The 26,868-nt window shown below is 35.6% G+C and overlaps 1 protein-coding gene across 2 annotated transcripts in view; it reads left to right on the top strand.

The window, feature by feature from the left end:
• The window catches only part of LOC113234948 (sodium channel protein para), a 122,308-nt gene that overhangs the window by 75,703 nt on the left and 19,737 nt on the right, over window positions 1-26,868 (top strand). For both annotated transcript variants that reach the window (XM_026470472.1, XM_026470471.1), the window contains exons 2-13: window positions 1,762-1,889; window positions 16,143-16,249; window positions 17,061-17,170; window positions 18,749-18,928; window positions 19,636-19,668; window positions 22,653-22,808; window positions 23,744-23,949; window positions 24,780-24,908; window positions 25,193-25,284; window positions 25,568-25,780; window positions 26,236-26,293; window positions 26,497-26,641. In XM_026470472.1, the coding sequence (XP_026326257.1) occupies window positions 18,782-18,928; window positions 19,636-19,668; window positions 22,653-22,808; window positions 23,744-23,949; window positions 24,780-24,908; window positions 25,193-25,284; window positions 25,568-25,780; window positions 26,236-26,293; window positions 26,497-26,641 (1,179 nt within the window). In that variant the 5' untranslated portion in view covers window positions 1,762-1,889; window positions 16,143-16,249; window positions 17,061-17,170; window positions 18,749-18,781. The remainder of the gene's footprint in view (window positions 1-1,761; window positions 1,890-16,142; window positions 16,250-17,060; window positions 17,171-18,748; window positions 18,929-19,635; window positions 19,669-22,652; window positions 22,809-23,743; window positions 23,950-24,779; window positions 24,909-25,192; window positions 25,285-25,567; window positions 25,781-26,235; window positions 26,294-26,496; window positions 26,642-26,868) is intronic.

Below are 26,868 nucleotides of genomic sequence, written 5' to 3'. Positions count from 1 at the left end.
CTCGTCTCGTCCGTTCTGTTCTGTTCTGTTCTGTTCTGTTGTTTTGTTTTCTTATGTTTTGTTCTGTTTTGTTTTATATTATTTTATTTTGTTTATTTATTATTAGGAAGATTTACAGCGAATTTTTAACAATGAATAAACGTTGAGTAAAATTTGAAAATGCTAATTACAACTCTCCACCTAAATACAATAGTATCAATAGGAAATGTGTATAAAGAAAACCCACTGTAAAAGTAGTGCTATTACTTACTCTGTGGCGATGGTGTATGTTTCACCATAGTTCTTTTATTTTGTTTGCATAAAGATGGTTTGTTGTAAAATCACTGTAGTATTCTATAGTCTGCGGCAATATGGGTCGCGAGCCAATCGTGTCGCAGGGCCGCTTCCGGGAATCCATCCGCTATGCAGTTTATGACACTAGTTTGACACAGTGACAATTGCGTTATTTTCACTAAACTATTTTTACAATCGATATACATATATCTTCGGTATACAGTAAGAGTTAGTTAAACTTTGGAAGAGGATTTCCACTCGACGATTTCGTCGATATCCTGTAAAAACTATAACATATACATAATAAATACCGAAATCAATAACCATTTACCGAAATAAACAAATGTAGTCGATTGATTTGCAGCCTGCAATTCTCTCTTAATAACGGTCAACCAAGGGTGGTGTACCCTACACGGCATAGTAGACTTGCCAACTTATTTGCTATATGAAAGGGAACTATATCCCTTTGAGAGCGGTTACTCACGCGACTTTTAGCAGCGATACAAACGCGATACAGTAGCGATGCAATCGCTAATCGTCTACCTTTACACACGCGCGCGGTTTTAAGCAGCAATGCAAACGCGATGCAGGCGCGCGACTGCATCGATGCAATCGCGCGTTTCGCCTATAAATCGCAAGTGCAATCGCATGTTTCATGAAGGCGCGAACTCTTATGTGAAATGAACAATCGTTACCAGAACTCTTTATCACGAATAAGTAAATTGATATATATGTAGGCCAATTGCATAATGACTGCATACATGCCATCACGCCTGTCTCCCACTGGGTAGGCAAAGCTATAGTTGAGACATCGAGTAATGGGTTGAGACCATAGAGGTTCATGAATCATTTGCTACGCTCCTGAGAACCTAACTCGCATCAGCTTATTCAACACATGCCCGGGCATCCCGAATTTGCTAGACCAATTACCTGGTCTCAAACGAGGAAATTTCCTGTACTATGAGTACCAGAGCAAAGGAACTCACTCCGGAGCACTGTTCATAACACCTAGACAAGAACCAATTTAGAAAAGTTCATTTCCCAAATTGGTCCTACCGGGAATCGAACCCGAGACTTCTTCAAATTACTTAATGACATTTAATGTATCTAATTTTATTATTAAATTAATATTTCAATTGTGAGTGTATGCACAAATCTTTGCATGTAGTTATGTAATACATTACGTTAATAATGAATTACTTAGCCCAAGATATTTTGTAATAGTGACATGCTAAATGTTACGGGCTTGTGACGTGCCAAATAAAGTTTTTGAATTTTGCATCTTCGTCCAATGTCTACAGTGCAAACCGTTTGGCCACTGAGGTCCATCCAAATTCGCTCTATAAACTTTATTTTAACTGAGTGCCCCAGTGAGCATAAATAGCATTAGTGTGCCCCAAAAGGTGTGTCGAAATTGAAACGAAAACTGCTAATTTTATTTAGGATTACTTACAAAAATTGATTTAAAAAATTTTCACATTGTTGCAGACGCGGCTGTAGTGCTAAGGCAGATGTTGCGCGCGCGCCGCCGCGGTAGAGAGGAGCGCGAGCGGCCTGCGGGCGTCGCGGCTACCCCGCGCGCGGTCTAACACACCCTTGACACTGCACTATATAAGGTAAGAGTTCATTGCCAAGCACAGGTAGATGGACGGGGTTATGAATGCGAGTTGTAACCGTAGTAAAGACCTGTGTTGCTTATACCACGGACCAAAGACTCAAGAGGACTGCTAATCTCCAGATTGTAACTCTCAAAAAGGTCAAAATTCCGTCTTTTAAGCCACGGAACGAACCAGCCAGTAGCGGATTTGCAGCCTTGGCCGCCCTAGGCCCCAGGACATGTAGCTAGTACCAGCCGCCCCTTTCTCAGCACACGTCATATACTGGTAGACTACATAATGAATATACTTTTGCCGACTTTTATCGAAATCGATTCAGAAATTTACTTAACTATAATACCTGCTAGTTTTTAATATATCCGGAGGTTTCAGATTTAAATGAAACATTTAAAACGGTTTTATTTATTTGACTATGGGTTCAATCGTTCAGTGATTATACATTACATTACAGATATGTAACATATCTATATTTTATACATGAAATGTACGAAAGTGGTTTAGAAAGATTATTGTTATACGATGCGGTGCAGTGCGACCCGCCGCATATTTAGGTACTTTGAGTTATTTCTTGTTATTATCAGTGCATTTTTTGTCAAGATTGGCCGCCCCTAAAATTTTGGGCCGCCCTAGGCCTTACAGCCTTACTGGGCCTTACGGCAAATCCGCCACTGGAACCAGTGGACCTCACGAATCTTTCTATGTGTTTGTTGTTGAATCTTCGTGTTTGTTCGACCTTTGTATTAATAATTATAACAAACTAGTGTAGTAATTTCACAAAAAATAATTGAATCGCAATTCAATAAAAATTTGATTAAAAGTTAATAGCGACATCTCTAGCCAGGGCTGGCAACTGTAAAGGTCTAACTGGGTGACGAAATACTTTCATAGATTTCTCATAGGTGGCGCTACGGCTAAAAAGTCGTTGAAAACCAAATACAAAGATTCAACTACAAGTACATAGAAAGATTCGTGAGATCCGCTGGTTCGTTCCGAGGCTTAGTTGGCACATCGTCTGCCAGTTTGCTAGGATTCCGTCTTATATCTATATGGCGCCAATATGCCGTGAATATCAATTAATTCCTCTTTAAAAAAAGAAATGACTCTTTTTTCCTTGTAATATTCAAATATTGATCATGAACTAAAATTATTTTCTGAACTTTGACAAATAGATGGAATTGCGTGTTACAAACTCCTAAGGCTAATTCTAAACAAAATAATTGCCGGCACTGTCCATTAAAATCTGTGCAATAAGCGCCATCTAGTTGATTTGTTTGTTATCACTATAAATTAGAGCAGCTTTGATAAAATTTCAGCTTGTCACCGTAAAACAAATAGTTACAAAAATACATTGATAAAAAATAGAACTATTTGGTATTCGTCGCGACATCTAGTGTACCAACAGGTACTAAATACCCGACTACGCTGTCTTGTATTACGTACGTTGTAGTACGCGATTGAGTTAATTGGTCCATGCTTGAACTTAGACACTGCTACTACAACGCCAGATAAGTAAGATTTTAAAATTTTGAAGCAGCCTTTTTTCAATTGACCACATAAACTACATAAGCTTTATTGATGAACACAAACAAAAAAGTTACTTAAAATATTTTACTTGGCCTTAATAGTTGGCCGTAGCAAGTTGCAATTAGCTTCTAAAAGCGTCCAATTAAAACTACATCCTAAGAATCTTGAATAAATTCACTATAACCCATAATAATATTCGCTATAACTATCAGAAACGTGGACTACTATTCAAGTTGTGTAGTTGTAAGTATTTAACTACACAGCTACCCGTGTATAGTCGCTAATTAAACGACCGTGAAAAAATGAGATTTCGTCGCCTTTACTTTCTCAAACTCGTATTTTAAAGCACAAAGTTACCGAAATGCAAAAAATGATTGTATATAAATTTTTTGCATTCTTTTTTTTTCTATTTAAAACGGATATTTGACCATTTGTCACTTAACCGCGTTTTAGTTAGTATACACATATCATCCAAATTCACACACTGGCTTTTACCTGTTCTTAAAGTATTAGTATAGTAATTAACCCCTTTGATAAGAAATTTAAAATAAATAGAAAGTTTTGCCATCTCCTGAATAAGCACTCTTTATAAAATACGAGTTTGGAAAAGTAAGGCAAGGATTTGTTTTAATAAATAACGTAAGAAAGATTGGATCAAAAATACTTAGAATAAGCGAATGTGTATGAAATAACAGATACCAATGCGATTCTCTGGCTACCCGTATGTTATCTTTGAACACAGGTTATTATTGCCTTTTTTTTCACGTAGTCATTTCTAAATCCATATCGGGGAAACTACACGGCAATCTAAATACGACGTAGATTATTGATTTGCCTTTCACTTTGAGTTCATCGTTTTCAGATAAACATACGAGAAGTAGGTACGTGATACGTGATAGTATGTATGTTGCAAAGTCGTGACCGATGAATTCCGTTAAAACATTTCTAAAGCTTTTTTAACCATTCGTTGGGCCCTGTGCTCGCTTGCAAGATTAATATTTTAGCACGTGCGTACTTGTGCAGTGAAGTAGGTCTGAATGATATCTTCTCTTTCATTTAGGTCGCAGATTAACTTTTTGTTAGAGCCTAGATGACCTACATTTGATACTATAGTATTCTCTTGAGAAATCTACATTTCTGCCTTTCATGCCTTGACGTTAGACAATGGCACTGGAAAAGGCGTGATTTACGTTTTCGAACTCCTTAAAAATTACATTCTTGATTCAAACAAAAAAAATATATAATAAACGTGTAGAGACTTTCGATAATAAGCCATTATTGTTATATTAAATATCAATAAACATCATCATCACACACAGGCTCTTAGTTTAATGCGTGTTATTACAACGTACTCGCACTATTTTTATCCAATAATAAATTACTTTGGCTAAAAGCAATTCCGAGGACGAGAAAATAATTTTACAGGACATTTGTTTTATCCATACATGTATGTACGAGTGGAAGGATTTCTCGGAAAATTGTCGAAGAAAAACAAGACAAATATGTAACATTGATCTATGTTAGAAATTTCTACACGATTTACTGCGGCGTATCCGCAAAAGAACTACATATTGAGAGACACTAAATAAAGCAGCTAAGCTGTAAAATATCTTTTTCACCTCATTGGCTCGGAAAGGCTTTCTTTCTCATTCGAAATCTGCTCGCAATAGCGTTTTTTGCACGCTAGCGTGAAAAGTTTTTGAAATTCGAACTTGACTATGGACTGCAGTGCGCCTAAGTTTGTCTTTCGATGAAAAAAAAGATAATGACACGTTCAACTACGCGATTTGTCGTACTTTACATATCTATGTAATGTAAATCCGTTGGTACCACTAGTATTTATTTGGTCTGTGGTTGGTATGTTTTATTCTTATTATTGTTGACATTAAATTGACAATGATAACTAATTGTGCTTATTAAATTATTTTAATTCGTCGAAGAACTATGTAAATTAATTTCATTAACACTTAATCACGCAAAATAGAAGCACAAATAAAAATAAAAATTGATGAGGTGTAAATTCAGAACAAAGTCAAAGTCAAAGTCAAAGTCAAAGATGATTTATTCCATAGGTAAAATAAATTTACACTTGAAAACGTCACATTTAAGGTACTGCTCGTTCACTACGCTGACCTCCCTGAGAAGAACGAGCAAGAAACTCTAGGGATTGCTCTTTTCAAATAAACTTAAATGCTATGGAATACATTTTGAATCAAATTTGTGTGGATTCTGGAGCCATGTCGTCTTTCCATACATCTTTATCTAACACGTAGTCTTCAATTTTGTAATATGCTTTTTCGATCAAAATATTTTTAATGTACTTTTTAAACTTAGGAAATGATAAACTTAATATATGCTCCGGAATCTTATTGTAAAAACGTATACAGTTCCCCATAAAAGAGTTGTTTACCTTGGTTAAACGAAATCGTGGTACCATGAGTTTGGACTTAGCTCTAAGGTTAATATTATGGATATCTTCTTTCTTATTGAAATTATGTATATTTTTACGGGCATATAAAATATTTGAGTAAATGTACTGTGATGCCACAGTCATGATACCAGTCTCCTTAAACTTTTCTCTGAGAGATACCCGAGAGCCTAGACGGTACACAGAACGAATCGCTCGTTTTTGCAATACAAATATGGTTTGAATATCTGCCGCTTTACCCCACATGAGAATCCCGTAGGACATTATACTATGGAAGTAACTAAAGTAAACTAGTCTAGCAGTACTAACATCGGTAAGCTCACGTATTCTGCGGACTGCGTATGCAGCGGAGCTTAATCTGCTGGCCAGGGACGATATATGTGGAAACCACTGAAGTTTACTATCTAAGGTCACTCCCAAGAAGACTGCTTTATTAACAAGGTCTAACTTTTCTCCGTTTATTTCTATGCTTGGACTAGTCGATTTTACGTTAGGTAATTCAAATTTAACACATTTTGTCTTCTTGGCATTAAGCAATAAATTATTAGCATTAAACCAATAAACTACCTTAGAGAGGGTATCATTAATACGGTCATGGTTAATGTCATGTCTGTCTGTTTTAAAAATCAAGGATGTGTCATCAGCAAACAACACTATTTCGCAATGGTCCTTAACAAAGAATGGCAGATCATTAATATAAATCAGAAATAAGAAAGGTCCAAGTATTGAGCCCTGCGGAACACCCATTTTTACTGGAGAACCCAAAGAAGTCGCTCCATTTATGCCTACTTTCTGAATTCTACCGTTGAGATATGACGAGACAAGTTTCGACGCCTTGCCATTTACACCGTAATGTTCCAGCTTACTAATAAGAGTATTATGATCAACGCAATCAAATGCCTTTGAGAGGTCACAGAAAACACCAATAGCGTTCTGGGACCTTTCCCAAGCATCAAAGATGTGTTTTAGTAACGCTACCCCCGCATCGCTAGTCGATCTACCACTAGTAAACCCGTATTGTTCACTATGAAAAATATGATTCCTACCGAAAAAGGACAGTAATTGAGTTAGCATAACCTTTTCGAATATTTTACTTAAAGCTGGTAAAATTGAAATGGGCCTATAGTTGCTAGGATCAACTTTCCTACCGCTTTTGAATAAGGGAATAACCTTGCTGTATTTCATTAAATCGGGAAAAACACCTTCGTCAACGCACCTATTGAAAGCTACAGCTAACTGTGGGGAAATGAGATTAATAACTGAGTCTATAACTTTAGTTGATATGCCCAGAGATCTTCAGTTTTTTTAACATGTATTGACTTAAAAGCTTTTATGATGTCTTGTGGATTAACATGACGAAAATTAAATAAACTGCCACAAACGTTAACATTTTCCTTTAGGAGATCAATAGCAAGTGAAGGGGAGGAATTCAATGATTTTGTAGTGTTCACAGCAATTTCCGAAAAGAACGATTCAAAAGCTTGGGCTACTTTATCTTTAGATTTTATAAGTTTGCTGTCTAATTCTAAAACTATATCTCTATCGTGTAGTTTAACCCTGCCTGACTCTTTATTTATTATGCTCCAAGTAGTTTTAGATTTATTTATCGATTGTCTAATTTTGTCGCTGTGAAACTTAACCTTAGCAGCTACACAAACTTTTTTAAATATTTTCGAATAAATTCTAACATATTCTATAAAATTGGAATTATTATTATAAGTTTTCATAGCATATAGCTCATACAAACGAGACCTACTCTTATGAATACCTACTGTTGCCCAGTCGTTGAATTTAGTCTCTCTATGGAAAGTTAATGTTTTCGATTTAAATATATTGTCAAATTCATTTTTAATTAAACCAAATATCGTGTTATATAAAGTATTTGGATCCTCCGGTATATGGGATAGGGAATTTAAACTATTGCCGATATTATTTTGAAATCGAATTATTCGTTCTGTGGTAATCGGTCTGCAGAGAAATTGGTCTACCTTCTTGCTCATTTTACAATTAAAAGAAGCCAATTGGCCACTATGGTCGGATCTTAAGCAATTAATTATTGATTTAGACACTGCGTCTATGTTACAAAAGATGTTATCAATACAAGTAGAAGAGGAGGCAGTAATGCGAGTTGGTTCTAAAAAAAGATTAATCAATTTAAAACTTTGAAATAAGTTAATGAGTCTTACAGAAGTAGAACAGTTTTCCAACAGGTTTACATTGTAATCTCCACATATTACTACGTTTTTTTTGGTTGGAAAAATCCGCTTTAAACTGTCTTCCATAATTAATTCAAACTCGTTAAAATTAGCAGAGGGGGGCCTGTATACACATAAGACGACAAACTGATCCAATTCCACACATGAAATCTCAATAGTTCGTTCAGTAGAAAGATTTGTGATATCCTTACGCTCTTTAAATTTTAAGTTACGCTTAATAATAATCATGGATCCGCCTCTACTTAAGCTCTTTCTTATGAACGAACTGACTATTACATAATTTTCTATATTGTTAATGGCTTCGTAATCTTTCAGCCAGTGTTCTGTAACACAAAACACGTCAACGGAAATATCGTGCAAAAAAAGACTTATTTCTAATATTTTGCCAGAAAAGCCTTGAATATTTTGATGTACTACATGGAAACGATTAGACTTTTCTGTTGTCGTGTTTTTTAGTTTAAATTATGGTTAGTAAAATGTATACTGTTGCTACTTAAAGTAGGAGCATTGTCGTGGGACTGTGTTATATCTTCTATAACAGCGTCCTTAATATTAAAAGATAGCAAACTAGCTATATGTCTTAGATACCTTAGGGGTAAAAGTAAATTATCCTCAAAAAGTTTGAAGTTCCTTACGAACTTATTAATGTCAAAACAAAATATAACGTCACTATGACGGCAAGTCAAATTATGTATGTGCGAATTTATGTTATATATATACTTATTACGAGCGATGCCTAGGTTACAGCAGTAAGGGAATGCACTTAGTATGAATTTACACCCACACTTCTCATGAATTCTCAAGAACACGTCAATGCTACTATTTACTTCTTTTTTACTAATGTTAGTACTATCACCTATTATAAGAATCACTGTTGTATATTTATCAAAGTTGCAATCACTTAACAGTGTAATAATTTGACTAAAAGTAGCTCCTGGATAGCAATAGTTGACTACCCTTTGTTTTAAGTGGTTACTAAGGTGGTGGCCTAGTCCTACGCCTATTTTATCAGAAAAAACTACCGTTCTTCTGGATGGCCTGGTCGGAGTTCTAATAGTCTTGGTTGACCGTTGACTGTGTCGAACTTCAACAGTTGTAGTGGAGCAGACACGTTTTCCTGCAGCAACGCTGGCATACGATGCACGTGTTGGTTGCGTTGATAATGTGGGTGGTGGGGACGGAGTCTGATTTATTTCTACTGGACCATTTGTTTCACTAAGCTCATCGTGAAGAAGGACTTGAGTAAGTTCTCTATACTCAGTACCCAGCTTTAAAAGCTCATTAGTTGCAGCTGAAAGTTCTTCTAGTTGTTGTTCGCATCCGAAGATAAACTTTTTCTTTTAATTATAAAACTGATGTTTTATAGTTCAATTGTTTTTCTTTCATCTACCATTGTCTTCGCTATAGTGAGGTGAAAAGTTGTGTTTCGCTCAGCAACAAAGTTGTTATGCGTATCGTGCCTTGAAACCCTAGCTACGTTCAGGAATCTATTTTTGTTGAACCTCGAGCGAAGCGAGTCTTCGCGACCTTAACATGCTTAGGTTTCAATACAAGCAGTTAGGTTTCAATACAACAACTTTGCAGCCTTGCGTAACAAACAATTATTGCTTAATGTTGTTGCACTCTTAATTCCATAATTATAACTTTATTACAAAAAAAAACTGACCACAAAAATTTGTGGAATTACATCTATTTGCCAAGTTTTATTGTTGAAATCGATTAAGGTGAGTCACGGGTGGAGAAGTGGGGAAAAACTTTTGCTAGATCAAATTATTTAGGTATTTATATAGGGCGCACTATAAGTTTCCGGAACTGGCCACTTACATAAACAATATTTAAAAAGTAATTACAACATTTGAAAATGGAACTTTTTGGCTGTAGATACAGTTTGTTTTATGTGACTGTCACTTGTTTTTACATTGTGGCGTCATTTACGAAATTGGTTGTCACATCACCATGGATTTAACTCGTGAAAATTTTCATAGTATGATTTTTTACGACTTTAAATGTAATTTAACAGCTCAGCGGAGCTTCAAACTGCTTTTGGCGATGAAGCTCATGCAAAACGACCATTTATAGCTGGTTTTCAGAATTCAAACGCGGTCGTGTGAATCTCAGTGACGAATTTCGTGATAGTAGCCCGTCCACTGCTGTGAACAACAAAAACGTCGATGCTGTGCGCCATCTGATCAAAACAGACAGGCTTGTGACATATCATGAGATTCGGGCATCTATACATTTGGGTATATATTATACAGAAACATTTGGGTGCGAAAAAGCTGTGCTCTCGGTGGATACCACACAATTGAGAACAAACTGAGGCTCAAAAAACGGATCGCGACTTTTGAGCAATGCCATGCTTACCAGATTCAACGAGTCAAATTTGGGTGTGGGACATAGTAAAAGGTGATAAAACGGATTTATAGTCACGATCCCAAAACAAAGCAGCAATCGAGCGTATGGGTATTTCAAGATGAGCCAAAGAGGCGCGTGTGCAAAGTGACTCTAAGCAGATAATTGCTTCTTTTTTAATAAAACTGGACACGTGGCTACTGTCGTTTTGGAGAATCGTTGTATCGTGAATAGTGATTGGTACACGACCATTTGTTTGCCGGAAGTTAATGACAAACTCCGTAAAAATAACCGTATATGCCGTATTATCTTGCACCACAATAATGCCAGTTCTCACACGGCCAGACAGACAAATAAATTTTTGAAGGTGAACAACGTTGACCTTGTGAGCCATCCTGCGTACAGTCCCGACCTGGCACCTTGTGACTTTTATTTATTTCCAAAAATTAAGAACCAGTTACGCGGTCAACGAATTCCATTACCTGAAGAGGCTTTCGAAGAGTATGAAAAATATGTTTCAGAAATTGTCACGGAGGAGTGGCATAAATGTTTTCAAAATTGATTCATTCGTATGAAAAAGTGCTTTAACGCTAACGGAGAATATTAATATTAATGGTCAGACCATTTATAGTATTTTGTTCTTATTCATCCCAGAAACTTATAGTGCGCCTCACGTATCTAACCATAACCGAAATATCTAACCTTGCAGGTAATTTTTGTATGGAGACATTTCTCTTTAAGTACTACAGATAACCTGCTACATTTTGATATTAAACTAAAACCCTATAGTTATTAAATTCACTTTTATCCCAAAACTTGAAAATTACCCAGCGATTTAACGACACGCCGCGCCGCCTATTGCCCCATCAGTCGCCATCGGGCGTTTGTCAACGTCGAATCTGTGTCAAATTTTCTGCGCCATGTCTTATTCAATCATATAAATTTTCTAAGCTCGGATTGCGGGACGCGCAGGCGGTCCCCCCATGTCTCACCTCTTCTATCGAGACTCGCCTAGAAATACCTCGCCTTAACGGAAAGTGGGTGAAATCTAATAAACCAGATTTATCCCCTAATTTGCCACGCTTATAGGTGGAATATTTTCTTCTAATTTGAATGGGGGGTCACACAAAGACCTACAAAGGTCTGAGAGTCCTCCTCCTGGACACGAATTGCCAATGGCCGATTTGGACGTGTTTGAATAGACTTCGAGCTCAGGTTAGTCGGAGCAAGGACAATTTCTTCAGGTGGGGATTTTCGGATGGTTCTAACCTGGACTGCTTGTGCGCTACGACTCAAACGATGGCCCACCTCATATTGTACCCTGCGTGCCCTAACACCTGCACGCTTGAGGATTTAATGGCGGCGTGGCTAAGTTCAGGGCCACTATAGTATAATGAATGTCATCATCATACACCCAAAAATACAGTCGAATAGAGAACTTCGTTCTTTTATTGTATTAAAAATTGTTTCAAAAAATTGTTGTTTAAAAATGTAGGAATCGCAAATTTCAAAGAATTCCATAATTATATAGTTTTATAATAATATTATAATTTTAATAATTTTATAATAATATATAATAATATTCCACAAACAAGGTACTTTCCAATATTAAACGCCATAACAACCAACGTACGCTGGCGTAACTCGTAGACGCGTAGATGGCGTAGGTGTGTAATTAAACAATATTAAAAAATCTACGAAATCAACAGTCATTTTTTATTCTACAGTATTGCCATGTACACACGCCAGCACATCAAGCTACACATTGACGTATCTTGTTCCGTTGCACTGGAGGCAATTTTCGAATTAAAATATGTAGTCTGGTGTGCCATTGTCCGTACATGTATGTACATGGCAACACTGTAGAGTGAATCTTGGTAGATATAATCTGTGGAGATTAAACGATAGTAATAAAATCAGATCCTCTATATCTGAAACTACATTAAACACTTTTCGTTACTTAAATGCCGACTCTAAATAAACATGAAAAAATTTTCGTGAATAAATTTTGATCTTATAACTTGAGTTAATAAGAAGTCAAACTTGGTTAAAATATCATGTTTTGAGTGATGATGAGTGAATGATACTTTTAAAATAGTCTCGAATGTCTCGTTGTTTAGGGATTTTCGAGACCGCATCGAGTCTCGATTTTTTCCCGGAGACGCGGGAATTGCAGCGAGACCAAAAGCCCTAATATGAAGAGAGCGAATTCCAAAAGGTTATATAATTTTTATTGTGTTTGTATTTAGTTAGGGCGCGTACCGATTAGGTCGTAACGTTGTATTTATCGTGGACGACTGTCGCGTCTAGCCAGTACCCATATCATGACTTTCTGTCGTGACAGTGTCGTGGACGTTTATTTTATCGTTGAATAACTGTCGTGTCTAGCTGTTCCCACTAGATCGTGACGACAATTTATCGGTTCACGGTAACCGTCGTTTGCACGTTGCACAGTATGAAGCTGCGAATATCTGTCGTAACATTCATATTTATTTAATCAGACGACTGTCGTTCTAGCACTTCCCATTGTCACGATAGTCTGTCGTCGTAACGTCAAAAACAGCAGGTTGCAGTCGCAACTTACTGACATTTACATTGGACTTTCCTGTAATCGTCTTGTCTATAATAAATTATCTAGGTAGTCTATTTCGTTATTATCATCAGCCGGTCGCAGTCCACTGCTGGACTGCCTCTCCTAATGTAAGCAATTTCTTCCAGGTCCTCAGTTTGACGCGTCCATCTGCTGCCAGAAGCATTTCGCAAATCGTCACTTCACCTAGCCAGAGGGCTATACTAAGTTTGCCGAGCCATAGTCTCCACTCAAGAACTCGTTTACCCCATTGGTAAAAATCAGTTCTTCGACAAATGTGGCCAACCCACTGCCACTTCAGCATACTTATTCTACTAGCTATATCAACGAGCTTACTTCTCTGTTTATAACCTCATTTGAAACCTTATCTTCCAGAGAAATCCCGAGCATAGGTCGTTGGACGTTTTGTCGCTTCTGTATTCGTTCTTGAAATGACGTTTATTACAACACTGGTACAAAAATAGTTGTTACATAAAATTTATATTTTTCTTATCATCATATCATATTCTTTTTCGCAATCACATCGTTTGCTTCCCTGTTAATTTATTTTAAATAAAAAGATAAATGTACCCAAATTCAAAGCCTAGAAAAACACAGGCCTTTCAATGTACACAACCGTACCCATTCCTCGCAATACGGTTTGTCCCAAAAGCAACATCAAAATTAATTTAGCTCGACAGCGACGGAGCGTTAGGAATGCCGGGGCTCTTTGCAATTTCCGGTAGCGGTCGTGTGGACCTGTTGTAATCGCCACCGAAATGAGGACAACGCCAAATTATTGAGGATTTGTCATGTATTATTGTACTCGTACATACTTTTTCACATATACAGCGCCAAAATAGTCCGAGTGCAGTGTCCAAAAATATCCAACATTCACTAAAATCAATCTTATCGCTTCAAATAATTGAAAGTGCACGTTAAATTAATTGCTATCTTAGTTAGTACTCTGTACTGAGATTATTTTGACGCTGACTACACCTATATTTTTTTATATAATAGTAAGTGACGGGATAAACGAGTCGTGTGCCGGGTGGTAAGCGACACGCCTGTCCATAACAGTTGTAGTACTACTCCGAGCTTTAAATTACAAAGATCTGAGGGGCACTGCCACTAGCCTGTAACTTCACCAGCACCCTTACCCTTTGAATCCGGAACGCAGTAATGCTCACATAACTGCTTGGCAGCAGATATTAGTATGGCGGCAGTATTTCTCTGAACGAACTCTTTCAGAAGGAGCTCTACTGCTCCAAACTTTTGTGTATACGGTATGTGTATGATATGAACTTATACACCATAATTTCGTTTCGTGTAAATAACGCGGTTATTCAATTAAGACTAAACAGGTACAATTAAGGTTAACCATCTGCGAGAATGGCGGTTACTGAAGAATATATTCGAGCTTTCCAAATATTATTCATTACGATAATATTAGAGCAGGTACTTTAGTTAAATATTTTTACTGTTATTTCAATTTATCTGTTTATTTTGTTTGTTTTGAGAATTTAAAATAAAACTATGAGACCTGTAGACCCATTTACATTTTAACGTTTTCGCTATTAAAGGTCATTTAGAGATGTCTAAGAAATAACTAACTGAAAAGAAAATTACCAATTTAAATCATAAATAACGAAGAATCTTAAGTACGCCCAGCAGTCATACATACAAGATACATTGATCATACTTGATTGACTTGACTCTTACTTACTAGAATATAAGGTATTAGGTACATGATTTAAAAAGTGATTTTTGACATTACTTATGTTTGTTTTAATTAAGATTGTTACTTTTCTTATTGAATATCATGATATTTTAAGTATCAGATATTTAAGTAAGTATAAGTTTTTTTGGGAAATATTCTCCACATAATCTAGCCAAATTAGACATAGAATGTTTTATTAAACAATAAATAATACATACTTAATAAATACAACAAGTTACTAGGCAACCAATGATGCCATGGGAAAATAACATTTTATGTCAATGCTCATTAAATAGATCGAATAACTCTCTCTACCCACAGCGCGCTCGCGTAATTGTAATTTAAATAGGTAACTAATTGGGTTATGTAAAAGTAATACTTACTTGGTCACTTATAAAGTTTACACAGTACAATAGGTACATGTTACGTGTGATTTACGTATAAAATAATAAAGTTTTTGATATCAATTAATACCTACTAACTGCGAGATAGTGGGTAAGTAAGGTAGTCGAAAAGAAACAGAATTGTAAGATTTTATAGGAAATGAAACTGTTTTTCCGGATTCAAATCGCGTATATTTATTTTTTCAAACAAATCGACGTTTCGTCCCATGGTCACGTTTTGACAAACGTCGGTTTGTTTGAAAAAACAAATATACGTGTTTTAAATCCGGAAAAATAGTTTCATTTAATATGTGTAACAATCGCGAAAACCTAAAAACTCGATATGTAAAATTTTGTTTTATATTAATTTACTACATATATAATCCAGCATCAATTTCTGAACTTGAATGACTACTCAAACGCGAATGATTGCAATCTCTCCCAATTAAATTAGAAAATCATTAGGGATGACACATTTTAATTTATAATATAATTTTTATAATTACTGGTAATTTTTATGGTACTTTCAAATAATTTACAATTGATTTCAAACTTCTATTAAACAAAATTAATTGCAAACATGACTTTAAGATTAGTAATAACCTAATTGAATTTTAAGAAGAGAAATATTGAAATTGTGGTAACTGTAAAACAGTCTGCGGTGAACACCCTGAAAAATCATCATATTGTTTGTTGACACTCTACATCGAATTTGTCTAGAGTATAGTACGTTTTAAGTGATATAAAAACCGAACAAACACAAATTGGTAAGGTCTGCTGACTAGATCTGTATCTCAGTTGGTAAAAGCAGTAGCCCCGGTTTGGTAAACAGAGTTACTCACGTTCTCCGTCCCACATCACAATGACAAGACAATGTCAAGTACATTCATTCGCTTCATGCTTTATCTTTTAATTTGGTATAGTATTACTTCGGGCGTCGGGAGTAGACCCCTGGTGCGCGTCCAGTTAGAGCGAGGGATTTTTTTATGTTTGTTCGATATTTGTATCAATAATAATAAAGATTGTTTTCTTGTAGTCATTAATATGTCACATTGTTCCAGGTCGGACATGAAAAATCTCGCCCATTTGCTGGCTGTCCCTATCAGCGAACACGTGGTAACTTTCATCTCTCTGGTAGCCGCGGCCACACTGCTCTCGCGGACGATAGGTGAGCTTCACATCACTGTATGACTATATTCCTATGAGGTTCCTAAAGTTCATGGAAATGCACTTAGTCTGTGTTAAAGAGATATGTTGTATTGATTACGTACGTACAGGATTCGTAACAATACTTCGCAACTTTGCAATATCTTAAATTGCACCTTAGTAGAATACGACCTCAATTAAAATACTTTTCGTACCCTTGGCATAATAAAGGCACTTGGGATCACACGGCGAAAGTACTTTTATCGCATGAAAGTATTAAAAATAATACGAACTACAAAAAAACAAATTACCTATATGTGAAATTTTTTAACTTTCTTATTTAAGCATAATAAAGTTAACTACTAATTTCGTTATTGGAATCTTTAAATATCTCACTTGAAAAGTTGTGAATTTGCAGATGTGACCTTATTGCAACAAGGGTGCGACTAAAGAATTTACCAATAACACGCAGGAGCTAAGAACGAAATCTGAGCTTCTTTATTATTATGCGTGACCACTCATTTCGAGTAATTTCGATCTTTTTTAATTAGCAGTACAAGTAGGCCCGCTCCGTCAAAGATTTAATCGAGGGAAGCTCCTCATAAATATTAAATTATTGAAATTACTCCACTTTACTTAATGCTAATTATGTTCGTCCAAAGTTAATAGCAATTACGTTGGTTAAAACGCGCCGTGGTGTGTAATTGCAGTGCGGTTCCACCTATTTAGGCACAACTTAAAAATATCAACTCATTCCACTACAAACTATTTCAGAACTAGAAATTACTAGTACTACTAGTTTTTAATAGTTGTTAAACAAATTGTGTGTGCAGAAGGGCGCTCCGCCCGTAGGTGGCGTGCGGGAGATCGCGGTCGCGGGGCGTGCGGCCGCCAGCGGCAGCGGTTCCCCCACCACACACACCCGCCCATTCACTGTTAGCAGGTAACATAACTACACATTACAACATACACTGACATTTAGGGATGCACAATTTTTAGTTTTGAAACGATTTTTTGGATCGTATGCGTATCAATTGATCCACAGATCGGTTTCAAAATTAATTTTGACAAAAAATTATAATTTTGACGGCCCTTTCAGCCTCAGTCGGTTATACCACTGTCATTTAGAATGATATTAGCCAGTGAGAAAATCAGAAAAGACGTTCAGATTGCGCAGAAGTAGCAACAATAGCCAAATATCGTAGACTTATTGTGTACTTAGTTGTTACCAAACTACTTTTCTTACAGACCAATATAAAATAGGATTGGCATTATGATTCAGTGGTGGTTTAGAAAAAGACTGTTTTCTTTAAATTCTGAATACGATCTAGATAATTCGATACGCCTTAATGTCGAATCTATTTCGATATAAAAAGTAGCTAGATCGCATACCCTTGAATCGATCTTCATAAAAATTTAATCGGAATGTCCATCCCTACCGACATTTCCTTCTAAATATGCGCTCAAGTAGGTTGTATACTTCCAACAGAGTCCTAATCGCCTAATAACGTTAAATGAATCCAAAGACCTTACTTAAACAAAATTTATTATACGTTATTTACAACGTAGCCTTTATAATTAATAAGTATCCATAAACAAATTCAAAAAGAAAATTCACATCAGCCATAAAGAAATATAAATGGGGGTGTCAATTGAATGGTAATAGACGCTGTAGATAAGACGTGGGGTCCGATGGGGGGCGCTCTTAAATTTTGGCTGGAGATTAAAGCAAAAAGTTGAAGAATAAAACGTCGGAATCAGGGCGAGAAGTCCGTGGATTATAACCGTGTGGCAGGAATCGGGACCTTGGCCCAGTTTGTTGCTCGGAAAACAGGGTTACGCAACGCGCCTTAAATATTACATGTAATTCCGCTTCGTAAAATCTGCTATTGGTATAAAGATCCCGATGTGGTGTTTTGATATTATTCTAAGTAATGAAGTATTCAATTAGGTAATTAGAATTTTAAAATATTTGTACTATGTAAATAGGTAGACCTATTCCACTAGTCCCTACCAGCTGTCCCCCCTGGTGGGGATAAGTGGATAATTTTTTCCACTCTTCCCTATCACACCGTCACTGAGTTAGATAGGTAGGGGTTGAGCAATTAACATGGTTTTTTATTTTATTTGATTTTAAAATCGGAACCTAATCGTGTATAAACATATTTTATTTACCTCCACATTTTGGACGTATCACAACGTGTCCATGGTCTCGAAGATTGAATAGAGATGTGTTCTTCATCTTCTAGTCGTGCGAGTTTTTCTAACTACCCGTACTTGGTCTTCAATATAAACTAAATATTAAAAAAAACTCGCTCTTATTAAAATCAAAGTATGTATGAAAATCGTGAAAATTCATCAAATCAATTGTTTTTATTAATTTTAATTGCATTTAGGATGTAGGAAACAAATATTTACACATTTTCTGTGGACAAGCACAAACTTCTTTTTGAAAAGTATATTTATATAGTATGAATAACATCGATAACATAACGAAAATGTTTTAAAATTGTATGTGCAGTAGGCAGTTCACTCGGGGGGAGTTCGATAGACAATGTCCGAGGACTTGGACTCGGTCAGCGAGGAAGAACGTAGCTTGTTCCGACCCTTCACACGCGAGTCGTTGGCCGCTATCGAAGCCCGCATAGCAGAGGAGCATGCCAAGCAAAAGGAACTCGAGAAAAAACGAGCGGAAGGCGAGGTAAGGACCACAACAACGTGCAATGGTTTGGCTCATTCTCTTCTATCACGTGAGACAGATTGGATTATTTTTGATCAAGTTCAATCTCCGAAGTTCTCGAAAATATATACATACAGATTTTAAAAATTCTAAAAAATTACTTTATTGAATATAACGACGTTTTAGTACCACGATATTCAATTGTTATTTGTTAAATTTCTCCACTAGTGTGTTATAATCATTAATACAATGATCGAACACTAAGAAAAAATCCTTCGATCCGGTTGGATTCGAACCAGCGCCTTCAGCATACCGTGCCCGACTCCCTCCCAACTGAGCTACGAAACGAACCAACAGACCTTACAATTTTTTCTATGTACTTGTTGCAGATCTTTGTATTCATAATTATAACAAATTAAAAAAATATATTATAAAATAAATATTTCGTTGTATATTGTATATACTGAGAGGTTTATTTAGACCATACTACAGTTTTGATCTATATTATACTAATAATATCTTGCTTAAAGGTACAAATATTTGCATATATTAAAGTAAATTTCATAAAACACGATTTGAATGAACTTTAATAGCACACTTTTCACTTAGTAAATAAATATCAGTATTCGTGGCACAGTGAAAATTATACAGAAAATATGAAAATCTCGGATAAACCGAGATAAAGTTAGCACAACCAACTCTGACGGATAATTTTTAAATTATTCCAGAACGATTTGGGGCGGACGAAAAAGAAAAAAGAAGTAAGAATGCTTGTTTGCCCCTTTTACCTTTTTACGGCTCGTTTTTATTAGAGAATAACTGAACAAGTTATCGCTAAATCAAAATTTCTTGTACCGCAGACAATTGCGAAGACGATGATACATTGGCGCCATATTGTCTAATGCGATAACTTGTCTTGCATTATGACTTTATGCATTGACCGCATTCAAAGCATTATTCCTTGAACACATCGCTTGGCGGCAAAGTATTTGTAAAGACAACTTCACAAGATTAGCTGTAGCTCAAGTGCAACAGCTAATCTTAGTAGTTTCAGAAGAAGGCTTCTCATATTTATTTGCGTTCCACGTTGTTAAATTCAAGTCTTCATATTTTTGAGGCTAATGGTGTCCCCTGTTCATAATAGCAGCCAGGATGATCCTTAGAAATAGTAATAGTTGTGGAGAACATAATGTGTCCATTTAGACTATAGTCGAGCCTTTAGAGTTACCATAACCCGTGACATCATTAAGAAGTTTAGTTCATTTAGTCTAGAATCTTTATTAGAGTTTAAAATAAACTCCATCGAAAACTCTGTTTCAATTAGTCATACTTGTTAGATAGTCGATAAAATTACAATGTAGGCAAATTAAATTAAAAAGTAAATCAAAAAAAGGAAACACAACCTGGTAATTGCAAATGAAACAATTATTCGGATCTGAGTCAAGTGTATTTGTTCCTTTTTTCAAACAAACCAATGTTTTGGACTCCTTATAGATAGCTAGTCAACCGTATCCACGGAACCCGTAAAGGGTCCGAAACGTTGGTTTTTTTAGAAAAACCAATATATGCATTTTAGATCTGTAAAAATAGTTCCATTTCCTGGAACTGTGTATAACAATCTCGTAAACCTAAGAACTCAATAATCTGGTAATTATTAAATAAATAAATACAATTTGGTTCTCGTTTTTGGTAATCGAATTATTGAAATTAGTTCATCAAATCGGATATTACGTAAGCATTAAGTACACCAGCACACGACATTCACCATCAAACAAGCATTGCACAGGACTGGCTCATATTCGCCGCATTATCATGGACTGCCGTCATTTAGGTATGACATCGATGAGTCACCTAGTTAGCGAATAGTGCATAAACCTAGTAACTCAATCGGTCTAAGATCTTAAGGTAATTTGTCTGGGCTTTCACTCGCGGCGACCACATAATTTGCGACCGATTTCGGAATCGAAAACCACACATAGCTCATTAGTGAAATAGCTAGCACGGATATCATGTTCGGTATGTTACACAATAGGTTGGAATTTTAATCAAAACGCTTTGAAATAGTTCGCTATATGCAGTGTTCGGCAAAATTTCTGTAATCAATATTAGAGCGGTTACACACGACAACTTTAAACAGCGCGTCTGCAGCGATTCAACCACGATGCAGTGGTTAATCGTCTACCTTTACAAACACGCGCGAGTTAAGCAGCGATGCAAATGTGCCTTCAAACGCGCGTTCGTAGCGCTGCTAAAAGTCGCCAAGTCGCTGTGTGTCCGTTCTTAGATTACCCGAATGTACTTATTCTTTGTATTGACCTTTTTAAAGGATTACTTTATGCGTCAATGATTGACCTTTGACCTTGACCTAGCGAGATGGATTCACAGATAAAATACAATATTTCATGCTACGTATTTATTGTAAGCGACTTGCGTAGAATACTAATGTCTTCTGGATATTTTGTGTAACACTGTATTCTTATCATAGTCACACGAAAGCACACTTTGTTAATGACTAGCTTTACGCCTCACGACATGCTAACTCGACAAATTGTATCACTAAAATACTTGTAAAGTATATGGATAATATCTTAATCATACTGAAATAATAAGTACTTCAACATTTTTGATAAATTAACGACGTCATCTGGGATCTGCCACTATAACTAACGTTGATAACGGCTAGCACTTTTCCAACATCAGAGGATTATACAAATATCATGATTGATTCTTTCCATATTATACTGTTGCTAAGGGTATTTCATAGCTGGAATTTTGAAAGCTTTCTGCCAAAAAGAAACATTCCTGGCAGTTATTTTTCTCTCACACCTTTCATCGTATGGTAAAGTTATTAACCGATCCTTAGTACCGAATATTGTTTACGGGGCACGATACTCGAATGTATTTTCTTACCTACAACGTATAGAAAACATTTGACTACGTACCTATCTACCTATCTATCACTTGTATACAAAGTATTTACTAGTATATAGTTTTATACTTTCATACAAATTCATGTTATCACGCCAGTATTTTACTTTGAAATCTATTTTTAAAGAAATTTTTATTGTAATATCGTGCATCGTGCCCCTGGTGCCATATTAAATTATTATTGAGAACCTATTAATGTTGTACTTTTCAAATTTTGTAGGCTTTCGTAGGCTAGTTGCTAAGCGATTTAAAAAAGTAAAACACCGTGAACGTGAATGTTAAAATTTGCGCAGTAATTTATTATGAGCGACAAGAACGACTTATTTATGGTTTCGCCGTCTGTCGGCAGGAAAAGAAAAATGTAAAAAGACTCAGTCGATTAATAAAAAATAAAGTATATTGACATTTTCTTAGTGGGTATGACTTTCCTTCTCAAAAACTACATAATAAGAAAACATTGAACTAAATACATAATTTATTTCTCTTTTATTTCTCATTCATTCATCTTTCAATCTTCCAATCTTTAAATCTTATTTAAAATTTGAACACAGTTAAGTAAAATTTATATTACCCATGTCTACAATGATCTTGTAAATGATTATTTACATCAAAATTTTACGATGCTCAAAAATTCCTATCGAAAGGAAACCGGTGCAACATTTAAACCCATTGACAATAATAATAATCCAACGGTAAATGTAATAAATAATGTAAGCCATAATACCAAAACAGAGAATTGAAACACCAGTCATGCAATGACAATAATGTAAATGATAATGTTTTCATAGCTCCTAGTAACGAAAATGATAATGTTTAGGTGCGATACGATGACGAGGACGAAGACGAGGGTCCGCAGCCGGACGCGACGCTGGAGCAGGGGCTGCCGCTGCCTGTGCGCATGCAGGGTTCGTTCCCGCCCGAGCTCGCCTCCACACCCCTCGAAGACATAGACCCTTTTTATCATAACCGAACAGTAAGTGATATTTTGCTTATACATTAATAGTTCGATGAAACAAAAACGTTACATGACAGTACACACGCTTCGAATAGTTAGCTACAAACTATAGCATACACCTTTCCAAAAAGAGAAGGATTGGACATTGCAGCACAGCTGTGATTTAATACACGTATGTATGTATAGAATTTTTTCCTTAGTTGCTCACTGTAAGATTATCATAACTGGATTTGAAAATCGAACAACATTTACATATTTAGAGCGGTTACACACCGCGACCACTCTTAGCAGCGATGTAAACGCGATGCAAACGCGATGCAGTCGCTAATCGTCTACCTTTACACATGCGCGCGACTTTAAGCAGCGATGCAAACGCGATACAAACGCGATGCAAACACGATACAAACGCTATGCAAGCGCGATGCACGTTTTAAATTAATTAACTAATTTATTTATTTCATGTATTTTTAATCTCTTTTTTAAATTTACAATTAACAAACAAAATAATGTGCATAAATCTATACAGATTTTTCGTACATAATTATTCAACTTAAAAGATTGTAACGATGCAGTTGCGCGTTTGCATCGATTCAATCGCCTATACATCGCAAGCTTGGCGTTACAATCGTGCGTTTCACGAATGCGCGTTTGCATCGCTGCTAAAAGTCGTCGTTTGTAACCACTCTTAGAGGAAAGCTAAAAGAAGCTGAAATATGATAACAACGTCATTATGAACCATTGGCCGCATACACCAGAACGTTGAATTTGAAAAAAGAATGACTTTAATCATTGACTTACTGTAAGTCAATGACTTTAATCGTCTATTGATTTCGATTAAATGTTTTGGTTGGTACATGTGGCCAGTTTTAACGTTTTCCTCGAAAGATATCCATGAATATATGTATCATACAGATGATCTTTTCTATTAAACGAATGTATTGTTCTTGTTTCAGACCTTCGTAGTAATAAGCAAGGGTAGAGATATCTTCAGGTTTTCAGCGACTGACGCCCTATGGATGTTGGACCCGTTCAATCCAATAAGAAGAGTGGCGATATACATTCTAGTGCATCCTTTGTTCTCGCTATTTATTATTACCACCATTTTAGTCAACTGCATACTTATGATCATGCCTACAACACCAACTGTAGAAAGTACTGAGTAAGTATATGTATACATATATATCTTTTTAAATTTAATAATCAGTATCATATAACCTATTTAGTTTTCTCGTTAACGTTTCGAATTCCAATTTTGATATACCATATTATATCGAATAATCAAGAACTTCAAATAGTTCTTAGATCGTTAGTAGAATGCACGTTAGTTTCAAAATTGTTAGTATTCAGCTAGTTTTCTGAATTTTATTGATAGACAATCGAAATTTACATTTATAGAAATATTAATTAGAAAATCATTGAAGATGTACAATGAATATACGTATACTTTAGTATTAGACAGTGCTGTTGTGTTTTGATCATGTTAATTGCCAACCTCCAATAGAAAACGGCACTAAACAAATAACATGTTGTGTTTTAAAATACGCGTAAATTTTACGAATTTGCATAGTTGAAGACATTATGGCTGGCACTACGTCACACATTTTTCTTTAAGATTTAAAATACTACGAAAATTACTTCACTAATAACTTCACTTCCAAAATCAAATACGCGCATAAAATTTCTAAATTCAATTCGTTCAATTCACAATTAATATTGCAATTAAGCGGAATTCAACAGAGAAAATTGAAATTTTAACTAAAAATATCCATAAGTCGATTCACCATTTCATATATAATGTACATACTGGCATTTTAGCAATTCTTAATCACATTTACTTACTTGTTTATGTATTTATATTGCATTTATGTTACCCAATACAAACCACAAGTTCAATACAGAACTTTTATACCAAAGTACCATTAAACATACTGACTTGTTGTTAAGTTTTATTGTATAGAGTTGGAGTTCAGTGGAGGTGAATTTTTCCAGAGTTATCTTTACCGGGATCTACACATTTGAATCGGCGGTGAAAGTAATGGCCCGGGGTTTCATTCTGCAGCCATTTACATACCTTAGAGATGCATGGAATTGGCTTGACTTCGTAGTTATAGCTTTAGCGTGAGTAGTAGAATATTCAACAAATCTCGTAGATTTATTATTATTAAACGAGTTGATATTATTGTAGATTTTTAATCGTTCATATTAGTTTTTATAGATGAGTAACTTAATTTAGAAAATTGAGAAATTTTACCAATTATTTACAGTAGTAAAACGACATGTATTAGATGAAACAACAAGAATAAAACAAAAGATCTTAATCAATCAAAATATCCCACGTAGATGTGTTAATGCAAACTAGATAGATATATTAATGTAGTGGTGGCTTTGGGTGCCTTTTACAGCTACGTAACGATGGGAATAGACCTGGGCAACCTGGCTGCGCTCAGAACGTTCAGGGTACTCCGAGCTTTGAAGACTGTGGCCATTATACCGGGTAATTGACGTAGACAAGTAATTCCCAATAGATAACTAGGTAGCTCTTAGAACTAATCGATGTATCAAAAACTAGAAGTACTTTGTTAAAGGTTCACTATTTAATACTAGCTTTAGAAGTAGTGATATACTATTGGAAGAAATTATTACGAAGTGAACGTAAAAAATATTTGAAAATTTTGAAATTTGTTATGAAACCAAACGTACGTTTTTAGCTCGTATAATAACACAAAATATAAATGTTCGAAAAATCCTTACACCGACGTTCTAAACGTACGATGCAGGTTTGAAGACCATCGTCGGTGCTGTGATAGAATCAGTAAAGAACCTCCGCGATGTGATCATCCTGACGATGTTTTCGCTGTCTGTGTTCGCGCTAATGGGTCTGCAAATCTACATGGGCGTCCTGACACAGAAATGCATAAAAGTCTTCCCTGAAGACGGCTCGTGGGGTAACCTGACTGATGAAAACTGGGAAAGATTCTGTCAAAACGAAAGTAAGTATCGCTTAAAAGATTAATTAAAGAGACACAACCAGCAAGTTTTAATTAGAAATAGCAATTACAATAACTACAGATAAAAATGATTTAAATTAAAGTAAACAATACAATGACAATAAATAAAGGTGGATTTTGTACTTACATTTTTTTTCACAACAAACAATTTTGTCATTTTTTATCAGCATTAAACCTGTATTCTGAACTTACATCAGAAGGGCTTACCTATAGTTCGAAACTAATTTTACTTATACAAATACGTCAATGGAACTAAATTAAAGTTAGGAGATTGATCGTTCGATTTCACAGCATAACTAACGGCGAAATCTTGGTTATGTGAAAGATCGAAATAATGGAAATAAGCTGAGAAGTTACAAATAATATCAACTTCAATATAAGGAAGAGAACTGTTAACAAACGGTATTTCCTAATATAACAACTTTTGGTAATTTCAGCAAATTGGTACGAAGAAAATGGAGATTATCCTCTATGTGGAAACTCATCAGGAGCAGGGTAAGTCATAAAACTGAGAATTGATTATTTGGCATTCAATCTTTAAGCAATAGACAAGGCCGTTATCGCCAACAAGAATTGGTATCGTACTGTGGTATGATGGTTCATAAGCTTTTCTTTAAAAAAAAACTGAGTCGCTAGAAATATTGCACTTATAGATTATAGATCAATACTTATAGATCAATATTGTTCATACTTGACAGTCAATGCGAGCCTGGCTACATTTGCCTACAAGGCTACGGGCCAAATCCGAACTACGGGTACACGAGCTTCGACACCTTCGGTTGGGCCTTTCTCTCCGCCTTTCGTCTTATGACACAAGACTACTGGGAGAATCTTTATCAACTAGTAGGTTCATTACTACAGCTTACTTTGTAATTAAGATGAAACAAGATACATACCGAAACCATTAGTATTAGTCAGTGTAATTGACGCTGTGTGTCTTAATTAATTACTGCCGATTATGAAAATCCGATTTATTAACAAATAACGTGTCATCTTGATATATTTTAGCATTAAAGGAGTAACTGTTGAGAAGATTTATTTTTTGCTTTTATCATTGTGTAAGATAAATA

This window comes from Hyposmocoma kahamanoa, unplaced genomic scaffold (assembly GCF_003589595.1).
Source record: "Hyposmocoma kahamanoa isolate Upper Pololo Valley unplaced genomic scaffold, ASM358959v1 86, whole genome shotgun sequence".
In the NCBI taxonomy this organism is placed as follows: Eukaryota; Metazoa; Arthropoda; class Insecta; order Lepidoptera; family Cosmopterigidae; genus Hyposmocoma; species Hyposmocoma kahamanoa.
The sequence above is the reverse complement of the archived record's forward strand: the minus strand, read 5'-3'. Positions and strand labels throughout refer to the sequence as shown.